Below are 22,292 nucleotides of genomic sequence, written 5' to 3'. Positions count from 1 at the left end.
ATACTGTAGTAGATAGCTACAGTACCAGATACACCGTATGGCCAAAAGTATGTGGACACCTGACCATCACACACATGTGCTTGTTGAACCTCTCGTTCCAGATTTATTCCCCTGTGTTTCCTGTTATAATGAGCTCCACTCTTCTGGGAAGCTTTCCACTCGATGTTGGAGCGTGGCTGTGGGGATTTGTGTTCATTCAGCTACAAGAGCATTAGTGAGATCAGGCGCTGATGTTGGTGAGGAGGTCTGGGGTTCAGTCGGTGTTCCAGTTCATCCCAAAGGTGTTCAGTGGGGTTGAGGTCAGGGCTCTGTGCAGGACACTCGAGTTCTTCCACTCCAACCTTCACACACCATGTCTTCATGGAGCTCGCTTTGTGCACAGGGGCATTGTCATGCTGGAACAGGTTTGAGACTCTTAGTTCCAGTGAAGAGAAATTGTAAAGCTACAGCACACAAAGACTTTATATACAATTGTGTGCTTCCAACTTTGTGACAACAGTTTGAGGTAGAACCACAATATGAGTGTGATGGTCAGGTGTCCACAAACTTTTGTCATTCATTGATTCATAAGTAAGTGTTTTATCCTGGTCAGTGTTGCGGTGGTTCTGAAGCCAATCCTGGGAACACTAGACACAATGTGGGAATACACCATGGATGAAATGCCAGTGCAGGGCACCATGTACATGCACACACACACACACACAAAGTTCACACAGTCATTTACACCTAGGGGCAATTTTAGAGTTATGAATCCACCTTTTCAGAGGTGGGAAGAAACCATAGAACCTGGAGGAAACGAGAGGACCTGAAGGAAACCAGAGGATCTGGAGAAAACAAGAGAACCTGAAGGAAAACCATAGAAGCTGGAGGAAACCTTAGGACCTGAAGGAAAACAGAGGATCTGGAGGAAATCAGAGGGACCTGAAAGAAACATTCGAATCTGGAGAAAACAAGAGAACCTGAAGGAAACCGGAGGACCTGGAGGAAACCGGAGGATCTGGAGGAAACCGGAGGACCTGGAGGAAACCGGAGGATCTGGAGGAAATCAGGGGACCTGAAAAAAACATTAGAATCTGGAGGAAACCTTAGGACCTGAATGAAAACTATAGAGCCTGGATGAAACCAGAGAACCTGGAGGAAACAAGAGAACCTGAAGGAAACCCATAGAACCTGGACTTGAAAGAAACAAGAGAACCTGGAGGAAACCAGAGGATCTGGAGGAAACCCACAGGGACTCAGCTGCATGTTTATGTTGTATTTATTACCTCATCACTGCACCACTGAACCATTTCACCAGTCGTTCTGCTGATGCCCTGTGTAAGGGAGTGAACTTCCACCCTCAGTGCTACTGTCCTGTCAGTATTTGGCGGCTCATATTCGAGTCGTGATTACGTCAGCGTCCTCGTAGACCAATCAGAAGACAGAGGGGCGTGTCCAGCGATTTTGTTACAAACACGAACCCGGAGTAAAGAGGCTTCTTTTTCCCAGGTACGTACCAGCTGGAGAAGAAAACCGAAATGTAGATCATGTAAGATTATATACAGCGTGTGTCCTAATGAAGGTAACTGATCCGAAAGCTATGACATGGTGTCTCTGTGATCGAGCTGAGCTCGGTAAGGAGAGATTAAGCAGCTAAGGACAGCAAGGTGGCTAGTCAAAGCCTGCCAAACACACGCGTTCAGGCTGCTGAAGGTGCTGCTGAAGGTGGTGAAGGTGGTGGTGTGTCCTGGAGATCTCCTCCGCCTGTTTATTTTAAACTCTTCTCTCCATGCAGTGGGGTAGATAGTGAACGGAGGGATCAGGCAGGAGGAGAAGAAGAAGGAGAAGAAGGAGGGAGAGGGAGGAGGAGGAGGGAGTTCTGTTGTGGCGAGTCGGTTAGATGTTTTCCTCTTGAAATACACGGAGTAAACAAAGAAGCTCTCACTTTAGTTTGTCGTCCATTTTAGGTTCCGAATTTGGGGAAAACAAAACACACACAATACGCGAGGAGAAACATGTCGGTGTGGATGTGTGACTCTGTTTCAGACTCTATTGTTCAGTGGGACAGAGCAGTGAACCTGTGTGTGTGTGTGTGTGTGTGTGTGTGTGTGTGGCGTATTAAAGGGGACATGGCCAGACTTTTCAGATAAATCTACACAAATCCGCCGTCTACAGCGACGCTTTGTTTGTGTATGTGTGTGTGTGTATATGTGTATGTATGTGCGCATGCGCGCGGGCGCGTGCACGTATTATTGTTTCCTGATACTATTTTTTTTTTAAAGATAAATAAATTAATCGGACCTTACTGTCAATATCGCGTTTTCGGTCATTTGTGTTCGTTAACGACTGTTTCACTCGAGATATTAAAAAAAAAAAAGTAAGAGTAAATCGACCTTGTTTACGTATTTAACCGACTGAAATATTCAAAATGTCGTCGTGCGTTTAGCTCGTTAGCTGAGCGCGAGACTGTGTTCTTGGTCAGTTAGAGTCAGAACCGAGGAGGAATCCCGGGCAAGTGTTTAGCTCCGCCCCCTCACGGGGAGGCGACGGTTTAATTTAGCCGTTCCGCCTTTTTGTTTTTTGTGGAGGGGGAGGGGGAGTTTAAAAAAAAAAAAAAAAAAAAGTTGCGTACTCTGATTGGTCAAAACCTAAAAAGGAAAAAAAAGTGGGCGGGCGCTCTCGCGTTTCATCTCTATGTAAGACGTAAGCAATGACTAATAAAACATAGTTGGGGAAGAGTCACGTGTGAAAATAACTTCAGGAAGTTACATTCTCACTAATTACATACACAAAAGAGAACTCTTAACTTAATTTTCATGAATGACCGTGCAGGAGGAACAGTCTTATCGACTTTATGTGCGCTAAAACGTCGTGTTTAGGAAACCTAGCAACCAAACAAGCGGCCAACGCACGCGCGCGAACACGCACGCACACACGCACACACGCGCGCGCGCATGGCTTCAAATAAACTAAAACCGTTTCATCGGGAGTTGGAAACATAATAATGTGTCTTTTTATACTCTTCTAGTTTTTGAGATTTCTAATATCAGTGATATCTTGGTGTTAAACTTTGTGTGTGTGTGTGTGTGTGTGCTAAGACTGAATGGCGGGCATGGGATGAACCCTTGTAGACAGCTATTCACGTGAGTGACGTTCAAACCGTCCAATTAGAGCGACGCGTTTTGCGCCTTCTACCAATCCGGAGCCAATCACATCTACTGTGGGCGGGTGTTAAGGGAAAAGCCACGCCCCTCGCAAAGAGCCCAACTGGGTTGTTTTCAGAAGAGATTTTTTTTCGGTTCGTTTTCTTGTATGGCGCATTATTTTTTAAAAATATTTAACCCTTTGTTACTGTTTTATTGAGAGTATGCATTCGGAACCGGCAGCCCAGACATACACACACATATGCAGTGTTTTAGTATCGAAATAGTTTTAAGTTTGTGTGTGTTTTTTTTTGTTTGAAGTCGTGGTGTGAAGCTCAGCAACTCGATTAGCTTAGCAACTAACTGCCGAAGAGGTGAGTGAGAGCTGCTCGCTCTGGGGTTTACTCAAGAAAAGCAGGATATTTTGTCTCTTCGAGGCTTTTCAGTGAAGATTAATACTCAGTGTGTGTGTGTGAGTGAGTGAGAGAGAGTGTGTGTGTGTTTGTGTGTGTGTGTGTGTGTGTGTGTGTGTGAGCCGCTAGCTCTCGTGGCTGTTCCGCCTGCACTGAAATCTGCACTGTAACTCATTAGCAAAGTTAGCTTCCAGGACACATGATTAATCCCAGAGGTTATGTTTAAAAAAAAAAAAATTAAATAAGTGTGTGTGCATGCATACAAATCCGCGAGCTGGTGTGTGTGTGTGTGTGTGTGTGAGTGTGTGTTAGCTTGCTAAGCTGCTGTAGTGGAGCTTGTTCAGGGTTTGAAGGTTTGTTGGTGTGTGTTAGTGTTTGGTTGGAGCAGTGTGAGTGACAGGCCTTTAGGCGCAGGGGGAAGGGGCAGATCTCTCTCTCTCTCTCACACACACACACACACACACACACAGCAGCAACACACTGAAGTACTCTGGTGAGTTAGGAATTACGTCAGACGTGTGTTTTGGCTGTGCAGCTTGTACACACACTACAGATGAGCTTAAAGTAACGTTATAAGTCTGTCCAAAGGAGAGTGTGTGTGTGTGTGTGTGTGTGTGTGTGAGAGAGAGAGAGAGAAGAAGGAGGTGCCGTCTTGGCTCTGTGTGTGTGTGTGTGTGTGTGTGCAGGCAGCACAGTGGCGTAATGCTCGGCGCTGCAGCATGTGTCCACAAGGCAATGACACAAAAAACCCCAACCTGCTCACACACTCCTACAGGCAGCACCAGCCGTACTCATGACGTGATACGGTGTGTTTGAGAGCCTGAGCATGAGGCAGTCAGACTTCAGTGAGGGGACACACACACACACACACACACACACAGATGTTCCCAGCGTTCTCTGTGAAAGTCACAGCGACACTATACACTGGGATCATTTTCCCGAGCGCTCAGACGTATATAAAGTACGGTGTTACTAATCACAGGGCAAAAGTTTGGAGCTTCACCTTGATTTCACGAAATGTGTCCTGCACCGACAAATCCACAAATCATAATTAAATCAGAAATTCGTGACGTAGTTATTCTCCGGACGAGTAAAAGCTCCAGTGTGCTGTTAACTAGGTTGAAAGTAGTAGCTTAAGGCAGGTGGTTTAGCTAGTTAAAGGAAATGATCGTGAAGCCCAGCAGGTTTATGTTCTTTTGAGGAAACACGTCAGCAAGTCGCCGGTGTTCTGATCCCGCGTCACGTGTAAAGGATGTCGTACGAGTCTTTATTTTTTCTCACGTAGCGAGCAGGAAAGTTATAAAGGCTTTACGCTGCAACTTTTTGTTCAGTTTTGTTGGAGATTCCGCAAACCTGCGTGTTCCCAATTCGGAAAAGATCGAAGTTTGTCAGTTTGAAGTTGAGGAACTTCGACCTCAGGAGATGTGAGTAGTGCAGCAGGTGGTGGGATTCGGGAGAACAGCGTCAAGGTGCGTCGTATCTCCGTGAAGCATATAATACGCACCCAATTAAAGGTTTTTTTTTTTTTTTGGGAGAAGTCAGTAAGGAGTAGAGATTTTATTTTCTCTTCCAGGTTGTTGAACCGGGCAGCCGTGACCCCAGTGAATCCTTGTTCTCATGTACCTGTGCGAGCTGTTTCACACGTTTCCATCACGTGGTCTGTGAACAAAACTGATAAGAAGCTGCTGTTATTGTATCACCTTTATCCGTGAGCCTCGCGGTGGAGAGCTTTACCGTTCAGCGCGATTTTCTAACAGTCTCGCAGTGATTGCGTATTTTCCGGCTAGGATAATGACACAGTTGATTAATCGGTCCTTCGTTGATGTCCGGGACGCATTCGGCCGCTTTTGTGTTCACGCTACAAGTACGATGTGGTCACATGCGTCCCAGAATGTGGTGTGAGTGATCGGATCACTGACTCTGTTCACACGTGTCCCGTAAGTGAACAGCGCTAAGTGCAGGTGTGAACGCGGTCCAGTGTTAAAGCACATCCGGAGGAGGTCAGGGACGGATATGACCACGTAACACGTGTAGTGTGAACGCAAACACGTCTCAAGACAGCAACGGAAAATGCGTAATCATTGCGAGATGTTTGAAATCCCGCTGAAGGATGCAGTTCTCCACCTCTAAGGCTAATGGATAAAGGCGATGCTGTAACGGCGACTTCTTTCATCGTCTCGTCTTCTGTTCATTTGTACGTTTTGTTCGAAGACCACGTGATGGAATCGTTTGAAACAGCTCGTACCTGAGAGCGGATTCATGGGCTGTTTCTGATTTAAAACAAATGCGGCAGGAGGCTGACGTAATAAACGTACGAAATCCGATCACAGGGTTTAAACCGTGCGCTTATGATCGGATCGCTCCAGACGGATGTTAACACCACGTGTGAGCAGGACCTTCGAGTAAAAACAAACCCGGACACACGATCTGCTCGTCCTGGGTGTCTGTGCTACAGATTTGCCCGTTTCTCTAAAACGTAAAACAGGGAAATAGTTGGAAAAGAGGTCAGAGTTTTGTCGTGATGTTCTCCAGACCCGAGCTGAAGGCAGCGTATGACGTCTGGCAAAGCTACAACATTAACTGTTGGGCTTTTTTCAGTCCACGCGATGACGGAGGAACATCTGCAACACCTAACACACTAAAATCTTTATTGTCTTTTTTCTCCTTTAAGAGAGTGCCAGCGTTTCTGCGCTCGGCCGAATACTTGCTTTTGGCTCTGGTTTATTTTCCGTGTTATGAGTTGATTAACATGCCGTGCTCTCTGTAAAGGACACCGCGCGCTCAGCTGCACCGTTCCCTCTAAAAGTTCCCGCGGTTCTTTTTTCTTTCTCTTTTCTTTTTTTTTTAATGAACCAGACTCCGAACCTGAAAGGGAACCACCTGCCAGTACCCTCTGTGTGTGTAGTAACCATGGCGATGACAGCTGGGATCTCAGTTTGGACGTTGTAACTGTTACAGAATAACAATAAGTTCATCATCTCCGAGCAGATTATGGCCGGACGATACGACGGACTAATATCGTGATCATGATCAACTTTTCTGTGATACTGCAGATACTGAGATATCTTTTTCCAAAAAAAAAACAATCTACAAACTGCTGATTTAATGTTAATATTGTACCTTTAAATCTGTATATATTTTTTTATTTAACATTTTATTACTTTATTACTTCTAATAACTTGATTAAGTTACAGGAAATCTAAGTAATTTATTTTTGTAGACATAAAGTTTTTCAAAATAAAGTATCCTAACGTTGAGAGAATCCCAGTAAAAAAAAAAATATATATAGCCACAACTATATATATATATATATATATATATATATATATATATATATATATATATATATATATATATATACACACAGGACTGTGCAAAAGTCTTAGGCACTCTGTTTTTTTTTTTTTTTTTTTTTTTTTTTAAGTAAAGTATAACTTTGTTATAGATTTTTATTTTCTGGCGTCTACATTACTGATTCAGTACAAAAACATTTTAGATTCCAAGCATTAGTTTTCCAGCACAAAATTAAACGTTACAGAAAAATGTTTGTATGTCAGTAAAGAAAGCAGCAGATTCCATAAGAGACACTTTTCAGATAAAAACATAATGAAGGCTGCTGGGTTTCGCTGCAGAAATAAGAAGCGAGTCGACAGTCAAAGTCTCCAGAAGAACTGTGGCTCCTTCTGCAAGATGCTCAGTAACACTTCCAGCTCATTTCCTTATAAAACTGCACACACTGCACCTCAGATACTATTATTTTTTTAAAGGATCGTCACACCAAATATTGACTTTGTTTCCTTTATTACTGTTTACTGCTCTTTATAGTATTTTTTTTAAATGTAGAAACATTTAATTTCATTATTTTGAAGGCATCTTTGCTCTACAGCATTTCTTTGCACGTGCCTAAGACTTTTGCACAGAACTGTGTAGATATAATATTTATATTTACTCTACACTCCTGGGAAATGGGAAAATATTAAGCTTTTAATGGTCTTAACAACAAATGATTTGTCAGGAAACTAGCAAGAATATCCTAATGTTGAGATAATCCCAGTGGTGTTGCAACGTGACACTTAAAAAACGTTGCGTCTAACAGCTCCATGTGCGTCATCGGTTGTTGGGTAACAGGCATTTTATTAAAATTTTATTTTATTTATTTATAGTGATTTAGTTTTGCAGACAAAAGTTTTTCATAGTTTTTTTTTAAAATAAAGTATCTTAATGTTGAGATAATCCCAGTGGTGTTGCAATGTGACACCATATATATACATTTCTATCTTTCTGTCTTTCCGTTGAAGATGTAAATGGTATCGTTGCTGTCTGTGGAAAGAGACACTAAACAATCGACATGTTTGTAAAAGCAGGTTGAAATTCTATGATTCAGTGATTTACGTTGCGTCTAACAGCTCCATGTGCGTCATCAGTTGTTGGGTAACAGGCATGACACTGGTAGACTAGTTTAGGATTTCCTAATCTGTAAAATAATTTAAGTAAACCCAAGTTAAGATTATAATACTCTAATGGGAATTTTGACCAAATTAGACCAAATCTTTGGTCCGAGGCCACTCGAACACCCGAAATCCCCATCATCGGTGGTGTGAAAGATGCTCCATGACGCTTAGGTGCCAGTGTTTTGGTCATTTTCACAGCTCAGAAGACAAAACGAGGCTATTAATTATTATTGTCTCGACAAAATGTAATGGAGGAAAGTCTTTGGATCTCGTTTGTCTGTTTCCCGTGGTGTCTCTCTAGCACTGGTTTTGCTCGACATGATGTGTTTAAACTAAGCAGGAGACTGAATATCATCTTGAATATCATGATACAAAATACTGCGAGATGAATTTTGCTTCTCTGAGGTGTATCGTGATATTTCTATTTAATATTCATTATGAGCTTTACCTCTTCTTATACACCAAGCAGCAGCAGAAGGTTTGAAACTAACTGCAACGAAGCATGCTTACTTAATAGCCTTAAAAGTTAAACTAATCAGAAGGAAGCGTCATGGCACGTGTGTCGAACACACGTTTCATTTGGCTCGTATGAACTTGGGAAAGACATAATGCCAAAACGGCCCACAGTGCACCACCGCTCAACTTCTTCACACTGTCCAGGATTCACAGCAGATCCGTAGCGTAGCCATCCGAGGGATAGTTACCGTAAACCGCCGCATATACGCGCACTCCGGTTTCTGGCTCTGAAACGCAGGTTAAAATCAAAGTGTGCTGCGCTTGATGTAAGTCGCACTCGCAGGTCGTGTGTTGTGCTGGCAGAGACGTAACTACAAACTGATTTCAGTGGAATGAGGAAATATACAAAATAAAATCATGATTATTTTTTAATCGTTACAATTAAATTGGTAGAGGAGCGTGTACATAACTCCTCTATTTGTGCTAGACATGGTCTTATTTAATTTAAAATTGTACATCGTGTGTATTGTACTAAAACGCGGTTGTTTAAGATTTTTGGCGAAGTCTGCCAGCATGTGATGGGTGTCAACAGTCTCCCGCAGATCTCTTACGTATGTTCTGGCTCTGTCCATCCTTACACAACTTCTGGATGAGAATTAATCGAAGAAACAATAGAGCCAGATGCTCTTACGGCATTGTTTGGGGTCTTTCCCTCATCACCTGCGTCTTCCATTTCTACATCTAAAAAGGATACCTTGGCCTTTGCTTCCCTACTTGCTAGAAGGCTAATAGTGACTAATTGGAAGTCTCCAACATCTCCCTCTCATTGTCAGTGGATTAGAGATACCCTTTTTTTTTTTTTTTCATTAAATTGGAAAAGATTAGACTCTCATTAAATGGTTCTTCTAATACATTCAGGAAAATATGGGGCCCTCTTCTCCAGCTGGAGAGGATACATTTCTCGTCCTCCTTAGATTGATGTGACTCTCATGGTTTGGCTGGTCATTAATATCGTGTTTGGTGTGGCACGGATTCACTTGTATGTGAGCTGTCGTGGTATTTTTTTTTTTTTTATAATTATAATAAAAGGTGCCTATAACTCTCAATTCGTTACTAGTATTGTGTTGGCAATTGTTTCGTTTTTGTAAAACCCAAAAAAAAAACAATTAAATTGGTAGGTGTGGCACGCTTGTGCATTTCAGGTGGACGTCAGAGATGATGAGCAGCAGTAATAATATTAAAAACGCTGCCATGGAATACATTTACGACGGGGAAAAATATTAAAATAATATGTTAATAATAATAATAAGGAGAAATTGCACCTGTATATTATAAATCCTGATTATTTTTTTTAACAATACAATGTATCGTGGCTTTAGTTTATCGTCTCATAGTTTAAACACAGATGCGACGGAACGCTGTATCGCATTCAAGGGTTATAACCAGAAGCTTTGCACATCCAAAGCGCATTCAACAAATTGTGAGTTTCTCAGAGTTTCTCGGAGTTTCTCTGAGCCGTGAATGAAAGTCTGTCCTGCACAATGAGTAAAAGACGATGGCTTCATTTCTGGAAAGGTGGATTTTCGCTGTTTGGTTGTTCTGCACTCGCTGTCGATGCAAATTACCTCCAGGTTCTGTGCGCAACATTCATGAGAACAGCACTAGAAAGCTATTAAAGCAAAACAAAAGCAGCTTTAAGGAGTTTAGAAATCATCGCTGTGTGTTCAGCGTAGCTGCGTTTGTAGTGTTTTTTTTTTTGTTTTTTTTTAAACTACCGCAGGCTTTTCAGTCATCTCTCACTCGTGTCTGATTCACCAGCGACTTTGTGTTAGAACAACATACTGAATATGAAAGTACAGGAAGTTTAATATCGTGTTTTTGTTCCAGTCATTATGAAATTTGATTGGTACATTTTTTTTTAAATTAAGAAGATTAGTCTGACAGGATTATTGAGTTTGTCGTGCCACCCGCAGGTCTTCTTGCCCCCCCGAGTATGAGGTCAGAATGAAGCGGCGTGTGGATGATCAGGACGCGGGCTTTGCGGCGCAGCAGCGCAGGCTCCCAGGAGGCTCCGAGGGCTTCCAGCACAGGGTTCTGGCTCCAGCGCCAGCGGTGTACGAGGCTGTGACCGACAGCGTGCAGCCCACCTCTGGCATCCAGTACCCTGTACCCCAGAGCTACCAGGTACACGCAACACTCACTCAATTACACACAACATTCCCAATCTCTCAGGTACACGCAACATTCCCAATCTCTCAGTTACACACGACATTCCCAATCTCTGTTACACACGACATTCCCAATCTCTCAGTTACACACACATTACCAATCTCTCAGATGCTCCAAACATTCCCGATCACTCAGTTATACGAAACATTCCCAATCTCTCAGTTACACACAACATTCCCACTCAATTACACACAGCATTCCCAGTCACTCAGTTACACGCAACATTCCCACTCAATTACACACAGCATTCCCAGTCACTCAGTTACACGCAACGTTCCCGATCTCTCAGTTATACACAACCATTCCCAGTCTCACAATTACATAAATTCACAAGTTTTTCTCTATTAGAAAACCTCGGCCTATGTTTTGTATCTGAGAATTTTTCGGTTGTCATAGTAAGCTTACCATGCTTCTTCACCAGATATTGCTGTATGGCACAGTAATAAATCTGAGCCCACATTTACTCATAGTTTTCACTGAGCTGTGAGTGTGACTGTGAGCCTGTGAGTGTGACTGTGAGACTGCGAGAGTAAGAGCTGTGAGAGAGCGAGCTGTGTGACGCTGAGTGAGTGTGAGAGCTGAGTGTGACTGTGAGTGAGTGTGAGAGCTGAGTGTGACTGTGAGAGCAGTGAGTGTGAGAGCTGTGTGAGCTGTGTGAGCTGAGTGAGCTGTGAGAGCTGAGTGAGCTGTGAGAGCTGAGTGAGCTGAGTGAGCTGAGTGAGCTGTGAGAGCTGAGTGAGCTGAGTGAGCTGTGAGAGCTGTGAGAGCTGTGAGAGCTGTGAGAGCTGAGTGAGCTGAGTGAGCTGTGTGAGCTGAGTGAGCTGTGAGAGCTGAGTGAGCTGTGAGAGCTGAGTGAGCTGAGTGAGCTGAGTGAGCTGTGAGAGCTGAGTGAGCTGTGAGAGCTGAGTGAGCTGAGTGAGCTGAGTGAGCTGTGTGAGCTGAGTGAGCTGTGAGAGCTGAGTGAGCTGTGAGAGCTGAGTGAGCTGTGAGAGCTGAGTGAGCTGTGAGAGCTGTGAGAGCTGTGAGAGCTGAGTGAGTGTGAGAGCTGAGTGAGCTGTGAGAGCTGTGAGAGCTGTGAGAGCTGAGTGAGCTGAGTGAGCTGTGAGAGCTGAGTGAGCTGTGAGAGCTGAGTGAGCTGTGAGAGCTGAGTGAGCTGAGTGAGCTGAGTGAGCTGTGAGAGCTGAGTGAGCTGTGAGAGCTGAGTGAGCTGTGAGAGCTGAGTGAGCTGTGTGAGCTGAGTGAGCTGAGTGTGAGCTGAGTGAGCTGAGTGAGCTGTGAGAGCTGTGAGAGCTGAGTGAGCTGAGTGAGCTGTGAGAGCTGTGAGAGCTGTGAGAGCTGAGTGAGCTGTGAGAGCTGTGAGAGCTGAGTGAGCTGTGAGAGCTGAGTGAGCTGTGAGAGCTGAGTGAGCTGTGAGAGCCGAGTGAGCTGTGAGAGCCGAGTGAGCTGTGAGAGCCGAGTGTGAGAGCCGAGTGTGAGAGCCGAGTGTGAGAGCCGAGTGTGAGAGCCGAGTGTGAGAGCCGAGTGTGAGAGCCGAGTGTGAGCTGTGAGAGAGTGAGACTGTGAGCTGTACGCAATACATGTTGTGTACATATAATATAGTGCTTTAAAAAAAAACATTAGCAAGGTAACCAGAATTTTTGCAAAACTTATTGAATATTCAGGATATTTGTTGCTGTATAGTGAACATGCAGCCGTCAGTCAAATCACTCATGCGTGTGTTCTGGGAAGAACAGCAGCGGAGATACTTATTGAAATTCTTGCACAGTAAAGTTGCCTGATAAACGCGCTGTTTCATTTTTCTTAATTTAAACCCCGTTCATGTTTTGAGAGCGAAGACATTCACAGCACTGACCAGGGAAGATAAGATTCATCAGAGAGAGATGTTTTGTCGTTCTGCTCCGACGTCAGACAGCAGGTTATTAAAGTTCTGCAGCACTGTAAAATATTTTAGTAAAGTGCTAAAATGCAGCACTTTACAAATTTTTGTTGATCTTCAAGCCCAGACTTCATTTTCCTGACAGCCATTTAAATTGTCCGACTTGACAGATATCTCTGTAGTAGGAATTTATCGGTGATTCCTGATACTATCGTCAATCGTACCAAGCCTGTGCAGCACAGCTTGGGCTTTACAGTGCATCCGTATGAGGAGAGCTGTTCAGACAAAAATCCGGCAATATCCAGTTGTGTGTTAGTATGTGGGGTGGCAGTGGGGGGGAAAAATTGTTAATGCAGTTATTTTTTTGCATTTACTGTAATAAAAATAATAAAACCAGGAGTCCTCGAAGAAGTCCAGTGACCTCAGCTTACTCCTGGTGTGTTTTGTGATGGTTCTCCGTAGGTTCCTGCTGTGGCTCAGAGCTCTGCAGGTCATGGCCACGCTCCAAACCCTGCTGCTCACGGCAGCTCCCATCACCACAGCTCTGCTGTACAGCCACACGGCCCCGCGCTGGTCCAGAGTCACAGTCACCCACCCAACCCCACTGCCTCTGCACCAGGCCAGCAGCAGTTCCAGAGACTCAAGGTAAGACTGCAGGTGGAGACGCCGTTAACTGACCACTAATCTGCACTACGTGGCCAAAAGTTTGTGGATGCCTGACCATCACAGCCATATGTGGGCCTTCCCCAAACTATTCCACAAACTTCTCTGGGATGTTTTTTAGTATTTTGTAGCATTACAGTTTCTCTTCACTGGAACTGAGAGGCCCAAACCTGTTCCAGCATGACGGTGCTCCTGAACACAGAGCAAGGTTCCTGAAGACATGGTGTGTTAAGGTTTGGACTGGAAGAACTCGAGTGTCTTCTTGTGGTTGAATGGGCAAATCCTCACAGCGACGTTCCGAAATCTAGCGGAAAGACTTCGCAGAAGAGTGGAGGCTGTTTTGGAAACACATCTGATCATGATGGTCATGTGTCCACAAACCTTTGGCCGTATAATGTACCAAATGCTTGGCGTTGTCAGTGTTGCAGCGTATCCTACGCATGAGCAGGATGTCTACATAGCAAGCATTCGTTTATTCAGTCCATGAATGCTTTGTTTTTATTTAAAAAAAATAAAATAAAAAAAAATAATAATAATAATAATAATAATAAAGCCAGTACAGACAGCAGTGTTGATGAAACATGGCAGTCAGAGTTGACAAAGTTCACATAAAAACATCACATAAGACAAAACACTTGTGTGCATTATGGTTTCCTGTGTTTCTGTAAAGAGTTTTGCACTATTTCATTTACTCTACATCATCATGATGCTGTTTGGGTGGGACCGTTGAAGGTCGTTTGTTGAAGGTCGACCTGTAGATCTGTGCTTTGTTCCAAAACAGGGAGTTAAATTGTTACAGTATTACATTTTCTCTCTGGCTCGGTTCGCCTTCACGAGGCAGCGTTTCAAAGCGAAATCTGTTGTATGCAAATCAAATGTGAGTAAACTCTCCTCTCATTGGTCAGTGTGTGCCTGTTTATGTTCCGGGGTTCTTCTCGTAGCAAATGTTAATGTTACAAATGTTTAAAATAGTGTATTTTTGTTCACATTTCTTACCTCATCATCTTTTTCTTTTTGATTCCCGGAACTTTAAAAAATCGCAGCATTGCTGATAGCAACTGTGTGGCGAAGTTTTTCCGCTCAGCTTACCGTTACCATGGGAATCGGAGGATAACGTGACATTCGACTCTCCGCGGCTGACTGACGTGCGATACACCAACCACGGCTTAGAAGTGGTCACTTTTATTGTGGAAAAAATCAAGCCACTCCTTCCTTACTGCAATCTAGCGCAATCTTCATTCACCTGTTGCTTTATATATTTTACAGGTATTAAGTGTAAACGCATGCAAAATTATTGTCCCAAAAACAAATTTTTCATCGTCATGTACCTTTATTTTTACTGTCCCTGGGATGACGGGATGGCGATGGGATTAGTCTGGAGCCTTGTGTTCTGTATAAACACAACGTAGATGCTGCTGTGTGTGAAAATCCCAGATATTTCTGAGATATTCAAACCAGCACAGCTATGCTACGGTCAAAGTCACGGAGATCACGTTTTTCCCTCATTCTGATGTTTGATGAAAACATGAACGGAAGAGCTTGGCTTTTATGCTTATTATTTAATCATAACATCGTTGTAGATGAGCATTGATTGTAAATATAGTTTATAACCAGGGCCTGAAATTAACACTGTATGTGTATATGTAACAGTGTCAGTCTCCAGTTGGTGGGTAAAACATTTACGAATTATAACAATGCAATGTAGTGAGAACAACAGCCAGTTTTTAAAGAGATTCGCTGTTTCTGATGTAAGCGAATAAAATAATCTTTTCCGAAGACGAGATCATCGTGATTGGTTAGCTGTCCTGTTGTACGCGTCAAGAGCGAATCAAATAATAGAATAGAAACGGGCTGATAAGGTCAGAGCAGTGATTGGCTAGCTTGACTGTAGGCACGATTCTAATAACTTTTACCTCAGAAAATATTGCTGCTTTGTTTAACTTTTCCTTTCTTTATTCAACGTAACCCGAGAATGTGGCGACACACACCTGGGGTTACGCCGCCGAAACGGAAACATGAAGAGCAAACATCAGAAAGTCATGACGGTTCTCGGAGTTTTAGCGAGAGATGGCGTTTCACTGACGATGGATCAAAGAGAGACTGGCTTGTATTTGATATTGCGACTTACACGATGGTCTGCTCCATTTGCCAAAAACATGCAAACGACAAGAATCTCAAAAATTCGTCTGTTTTAGGGACAAAAAAAATGAAACTCGAAAACGTTAAAGAACACGAAACACTGCGTCGCACAGGCCACGTCTTTACCTGCCTTGTCAACTCCGACAGTCCGGGCTCTGACCACGCTTCAGGAGCAAACAGCCACCAAGATGAAGAATATGTTTCATCTGAGGATGAGGGTTAATGGGAATGTGTGTGAAAAAGAGAGGAGGCTGATTTGATTGTCTGGCTTTCAGTCAGTGAAATGAATTGATTCATTATTCAAAGAAACTGAAAAAATAAAAAGTTAATAAATCAGTTTGTTGTTGTTTTTTTTCTTGAAAGTAAAGCAAGGACAAATTAAAAACATTTTAAATATGTTTAGTCACTGCAGTAATAACTGCCTGTTTCATGGCCGGTAAATTTTCTCACGTCGCCGGCCGTTGGTAGGTGTGGCAAAAAGTTAGTTTTAGGCCCTGTTTATAACGCTTGTGCTTCATACTTAAAAAGTGTAATTGAACAGATTTTTATGAAGTTTTTTTACTCGTCATCTGTATGTCCGAGTGGAAAAGATACAGATGTGTGAAAGGTACAAGGGAAAAGAAAAAACGGATAAAAACTCCTCTTTTGTTGTGTTGCAGGTGGAAGATGCTCTGTCCTACCTGGACCAAGTGAAGCTGCAGTTTGGAAGTCAGCCACAGGTTTACAATGACTTCCTGGACATCATGAAAGAGTTCAAGTCTCAGAGGTGAAGTTTGATTGATGGAGTTAAGACATGAAGGATATTTATTATTTTTAACATTTTTGTTTTGAGTATTTCTGAATTAACTGAGTTTTTTTTTATATTATTATTATTCCCCGTGTAGTATCGACACTCCGGGTGTGATCAGTCGCGTGTCCCAGCTCTTTAAGGGTCACCCTGATCTCATTATGGGCTTCAACACCTTTCTGCCTCCTGGATACAAAATCGAGGTGCAGACCAACGACCTGGTGAACGTCACCACGCCGGGGCAGATCCACCACATCACACCACACGGTATCTCGGTGCAGAACATCCCTCCGTCAACTCCAGCACAGCACCAGAGCCACCTGAGTGCACAAGCCTCCAGTACAGGCACCGCTCCCTCCACACAGCCTTCACAGAAAAACAAGGTAGTACTACTCTCGCATCTGCTCGTCTCTCTCGTGCAGGTAGAGGTGGAACAGAAGGGGGAACAGTCATGAATTTCCAAATAACATTAAATGACATAAGAGTCGGTGAATGGATTAAATTATTCGGATACAGGAACTGCTGTTGCACTTTTATTTAGAGATCACTTTTTCTTTTTCAGATTGCGATACCGAAACCTTGAGTGTCTCCAGCTGATATTGTTTTCTTTGAAAACTACTAAGCTTTAAAAAAAGTTTTTAACTGAATAAAACTCTTTCAAACAAAAATTGAATGAAATTGAATGAAATCACATAGTAGTATATTAATTATATAAAGCATATAAAGTAAACATTTCCAGTTTCAGTCCAAAAATTACATTTCTTGTCCAAGTCCGATTCCAGTTTTAGCTGTTTGTTATAGGATCCCATATCCGATGCGTTTTCTCTGATATCGAATCCACCATTCTGGATACTGATCCTAACCATCTCTGATTTTATTCCTCGCTTCATTGGTGCCTTTGCTGTAATTAGTTTTTTTTTTTTAATCCAGTATTACTGAGCAGAGCTTCAATTCGTAAACAATCAGCCACACCCTGACGTAGCGGTTTGGTTTCTGTTTCTGTACAAAAAAAAAAATCCCACAACATGTTGAAGGGACAAAACCAAAACTTCAGAACCATCAAAGAAACTGAGAAATGCTACCAAAACTTTAGGGCTGAGCAGGAAATATCTTTTTCTTCTTTTCCCTAAGCTACTGAAGACAATATATTCAGAAAAGATTCACAAAAAAACCCAAAAATATTAGTTTCTTTTCACAGAAATGTTTATTTCTTCAAATTAAATGCTAATATCTGTGAAATTTCTGCTCTCAGAGATTCAACAAGTGCTTGTCCATAAGCAGGTGAAATTTGTAGTAGATATCTCTTTAAAAATAAATAAACAAACAAACAAACACTTAAATTCTGTGTGAGATTATCCAAACACTGGTAAAGACGTCTCCAAATGGCACAAAGCATCTAAAAACAGCAGGAAATGTCTACAAATGGTACAGAATTGTTTTACAAATGGGGAAAAAAAGAGCATCCAAATTAGTGTTATGATCATTAAATTTCCAACTTCAACATAATACTTTGAAAAGTATCCAATTCAATAGCATTTTTAATACCGAAGGTGGATAAGAATCAAAGAATAGCCACAAAATCACGTTTTTTATGTTTTTATGTCATTTTCTGTAAGGAGATGTTGATTTCTGGAAGGAGTCTCCAGTGTCAGTGCTTAGTAAAAGTGAGCGAGAGAGAAAGCTGTAGGTTTTCCACCACAGGAAAGTCTTCAGGATTATAATGGAGAATTATTATGGTTGCTGTGGTTTAAGAGAAATAACACACTTGAGGAAATGCAGTTATTGGAAAACAATCAACGAAAGGTCCTGCACTTGTCTTGCATCTGGCTGTATCACATCACCCCGTCGTTGATTAGTTTCCTATAACAGCATGTCCCATCGTGTTTTATGTTTTACTAAATCTCAACCAGGAAATATTTTTATAAACTAAAGTTTTTTATGTTCTTAATTAATGAGAAGTTTTTTTTTCTGACCGTACAATGCAGCCTTTACCTCGATTAAAAATATACATATTAACATCTTTTTCACACCAGTTGTGATGATTTAAAACATTTGTCCACATTAGCACATTAACTCAGAGTTGCGAGACGTGAGTGTCGAGTTTGTGTGTTTTTAGCGCAAAACTAAAGTGAGGCGCGTGTCCACACAGGCAGTGCAGAGAAGAAATAGCAGTTCATCTATTCATTCCAACAACCTTAATAACCTAATGCTTCACTTGTAATAAACACCTGGAGCACTCAGCTGCCGAAAACGAAAATACCCGGACCACTGAATGCTTTACGGTTGCTTGAAGTTAGCTTAGCGGTGATTAGCACAACATACGGCTCTGAGTGCAACAGTAAAGGCTTTTGCCTCGAAGCCGAAGTATTTCCAGACGGCACTCCTGCTGTTTTCTTCCTCGCCAGTTCTGCAGTTGCCTTTCTAGCTAAACATGCCGTACCCGTGCGCCGTAAAGGAGAGGAGTCTCGGCTGCTCTGCCGTGTGTGTGTGTGTGTGTGTGTGTGTGTGTGTGTGTGAACAAGAGCAGCAGGAAACCATGAATGGAATCGATACTATGGGAAATGAGTATCAGTTCAGTTTCAAAACTACTCTAAATGGCTCAGAATGTCTAAACTTGGAACAAACCTACAAATGGAAAAACTGAAAAACGTGAACAAGAGTACCAAGAAAAAAGAAAAAGAAAACCCCAAAACAATCTGCATCCAGTTCAGAGTCCACTGCATATCAGTGAGCCTGGCTGTGCTTGAGGTCATGTCACTGAGTGAAACAAATCTGGGCTGCTGTAATACGCAGGCGAACAGCACAAGACACGAAATGGAGATAAAACACACACATGATGTAATCTGGTTTCGCTTTGGTTTTATCATCAAGCGAAGACTCTGTAGTTGTGTATTTTCGGGGTTGTCCGTGCGACTGTTCGAGATTCTCGTAAGCACGATATCCGAAGAACGAGTAGCAGAACGTCTGTAGGATTTATTTGGAAGTATCATCGTAACCAGCAGACGATCTGAGTAGATTTTGGACTTGATATAGACAGGGTCAAAGTCACAGCAAGGTCAAATGTCTGAAATAGTTTGTTCCTTTGTGTTCGAGGTATATTTGAAGAGTATTTAAGGAATGCAGATTTGTTACAGAAGACCTGCTCGCGTTGGTGGTGGTGGTGGAGGAGGAATTCCTGAGTTCGACTTGTTTTCTAACATCTATCCGAATATGTGAATAAAATGTAAAAATCCATGTCACATAAAATGAATCCTGCATTGAAAGAAAAAAAATCTGAATTGTTTTTTTTTTTTTCCCCGAAAACCTGAAAATAGTGGAATTTTGTCCCACTTGTAGCTTTGAATAGTTTATTAAATTATGCCTTTTCATACTTGTATTTTCAGTCTTAATTCAAGGCTCGTGTTTTGATTTGGAATGATCTGGAAATATTTATTTTCTCAAGTATGATTTCAGAGCCGGAGAATTTATTAAATATTTCCAAGACACAGATGAAGTACAGTTACTCTTTATTGTTTACGTTAGTGTGATTTTCTATAACAGCAGCTCTGACAGCAGCTTCAGCTTTAATTCACATCACAGGTTCATATTAATGCACTCTTTCTAGTATAACATTGTTTCTAGACTAACAGCTCTTTGTATATTGGACACTTCACAAAATAAACTTAAGATTAAAAATGCTAACTTGTTGATACGGTGACATTTTCTGTGACAAGGTGTTGATTTAACATTTCTGGAAGGAGTCTCCAGTGTCAGTGCTTAGTAAAAGTGAGAGAGAGAGAGAGAGAGAGAGAGAGAGAAAGCTGTAGCTGTAGGTTTTCCACCACAGGAAAGGATTATAATGGAGAATTATAATGGTTGCTGTGCTTTAAGAGAAATAACACACTTGAGGAAATGCAGTTATTGGAAAACAATCAACGAAAGGTCCTGCCCTTGGCTGTATCACATCACCCCGTCGTTGATTATTTTCCTATAACAGCATGTCCCATCATGTTTTATGTTTTACTAAATCTCAACCAGGAAATATTTTTATGCTCCTCTCTTCTCGTCCTCTTCAGCCGTTGCAGTCTCCAGCACTCACGCCCAGCAGCCAACCCAATCCGTCCATCCCACCATACGCCTCGCCCCGTTCCCCGCCTCTGCACCCCCACACCCCCATCAGCAGCACCCCCAACGCCCCCCCACTGCAGAACAACCAGCCTGTGGAGTTCAACCACGCCATCAACTACGTCAACAAGATCAAGAACCGCTTCCAAGGCCAGCCAGACATCTACAAAGCCTTTCTGGAGATCCTGCACACATACCAGGTACAGGGTTTATTACACACCCTTTAGCTCTTTATTTTCTCCCAGATCTCGCCTGTTTACTCTTAGCGTATCTTCGTTTCTGCAGAAGGAGCAACGTAACGCTAAAGAGGCAGGGGGAAACTACACACCAGCCCTGACCGAGCAGGAGGTTTACGCTCAGGTGGCTCGGCTCTTCAAAAACCAGGAGGACCTGCTCTCGGAGTTCGGCCAGTTTTTGCCGGATGCCAGCAGCTCCGTGGTGAGGGATCACTAGTAACGCATCCTGGACTCGAGTTTTAGACTTGCGGTTTTTAAAGCCGACGTGTCACTTAGGCACAGTCGTGTGGGCCGTATTTACTCACTACACTTCTCTTTCCCTCTCTCTCTGTGTGTGCTCACTAGCTGCTGGGCAAGACTACGGCGGAGAAAGCAGAATCTGTGCAGAATGACCATGGAAGTACGGTAAAGAAACCGCAGCTGAACAACAAGCAGAGGCTGAACCAGAACGGCTGTCAGATTCGCAGACACTCTGGGTCCGCTGCAACCACGCCCCCGGTAAAGGTAACACTAAAAAAAAAACTGTAACTGTAAACTTTTATTTACCACAATTTGGTTATTTGACAATTTGCCACTAGCTAGTTTTTAAGGAGTCAGGCGATGAGGCGATGTAATCCGATACCTGAGATGATTGACGTGAAAGGATGTCGATGTTTGACAGGCGATAATTGCCCATGTAGCACAGGGGAAAAGAACTAATGGAGTGATTGGCTGTTGGGGAACGGCGGTGATCAGCGATTGGCTGTTGGGAACAGCGGTGATCAGTGATTGGTTGTTGGGGAACAGCGGTGATCAGCGATTGGCTGTTGGGGAACAGCGGTGATCAGCGATTGGCTGTTGGGGAACGGCGGTGATCAGCGATTGGCTGTTGGGGAACGGCGGTGATCAGCGATTGGCTGTTGGGGAACAGCGGTGATCAGCGATTGGCTGTTGGGGAACGGCGGTGATCAGCGATTGGTCACAAGCACAACACAGTCAGTCATTGATGGGAAGTCGAGTGAATCTTTCAACTCATTTATCCGCGGCTGTGATGTGAGCTGGAGAGCTGTACTGAGTTCAAGACAGGCTCTTTTATTTATTTATTCATTTATTTTTATTATTAAAATCATTAAAGGATCTAAAAATTCGCCAAATCCAGTTAGCAACACTGATTCTGACCACTTTACACAGAATTAGCTTAATAGGACTGCTTACTATAGTATATGAGCCGTCAGGCTACAGCAGAGAAATTTTTCCATCGCCTTCATACTGTCTGAGGAGAATTGTAAGCATCATCCTTATAGCCTAGGTACTCGGACAGATTGGATGCTTGTGAAATTCTGAGCATGGTGGATCCGGGGTTGTGGTGATATTATCGAATATTATAATATTTAATTAAGGATATATCATGAAATATTGTGAAAGCTTTTTTTATGTCGCCCAGCCCTACTCAGAGGAGAGCGCTAGCTGCACTCTTACGTTCCTGAGCTCACACGGTGAAGCCCGCGATCAGTCGGTGTCGGTGTCGGACTGATGGGCAGGAGAAGGAGCGTAACGCCTTCACTCCCACCCCAGTGATAGCGCCAGTGCCCCTGTAACGGCAAACTTCAGCGTCAGCTCCTGTTTCTGTCGGTCGATTGGATTCGTTGATCGCTTGTTATTAAAAATGTTTGCTTTTTTAATACTCTGACTGTGTGTGCCTTTCAGAAAAAGTCTAAGTTACTGAATCCGAAGGAGTCGTCTGTAGCAGAAGCCAGCAAGCACGGAGTCGGCACGGAGTCTCTGTTCTTCGAGAAGGTACGCGTGAGAATTACCTCAGCATCACGAAAGACGTGGT

General features: G+C 42.8%; 1 protein-coding gene across 4 annotated transcripts in view; it reads left to right on the top strand.

Moving 5' to 3' along the window:
- The first annotated feature begins 1,263 nt into the window (after positions 1-1,263).
- sin3aa (SIN3 transcription regulator family member Aa) overlaps positions 1,264-22,292 on the top strand; it is a 33,597-nt gene continuing 12,568 nt past the window's right edge. The window contains exons 1-9 of one of the 4 annotated variants that reach the window (XM_034307352.2): positions 1,264-1,488; positions 10,416-10,626; positions 13,010-13,192; positions 16,009-16,115; positions 16,234-16,519; positions 20,192-20,440; positions 20,526-20,678; positions 20,822-20,980; positions 22,163-22,252. In XM_034307352.2, the coding sequence (XP_034163243.1) occupies positions 10,447-10,626; positions 13,010-13,192; positions 16,009-16,115; positions 16,234-16,519; positions 20,192-20,440; positions 20,526-20,678; positions 20,822-20,980; positions 22,163-22,252 (1,407 nt within the window). In that variant the 5' untranslated portion in view covers positions 1,264-1,488; positions 10,416-10,446. Of the gene's footprint in view, positions 1,489-1,537; positions 1,562-2,590; positions 3,497-10,415; positions 10,627-13,009; positions 13,193-16,008; positions 16,116-16,233; positions 16,520-20,191; positions 20,441-20,525; positions 20,679-20,821; positions 20,981-22,162; positions 22,253-22,292 lie in introns of those variants that run through there. The other 3 variants (XM_034307353.2, XM_034307354.2, XM_034307351.2) reach the window with 3 other exon arrangements.

This window comes from Pangasianodon hypophthalmus, chromosome 9 (assembly GCF_027358585.1).
Source record: "Pangasianodon hypophthalmus isolate fPanHyp1 chromosome 9, fPanHyp1.pri, whole genome shotgun sequence".
Taxonomy (NCBI): domain Eukaryota; kingdom Metazoa; phylum Chordata; class Actinopteri; order Siluriformes; family Pangasiidae; genus Pangasianodon; species Pangasianodon hypophthalmus.
This window is presented reverse-complemented; position numbering and strand designations above follow the sequence as displayed.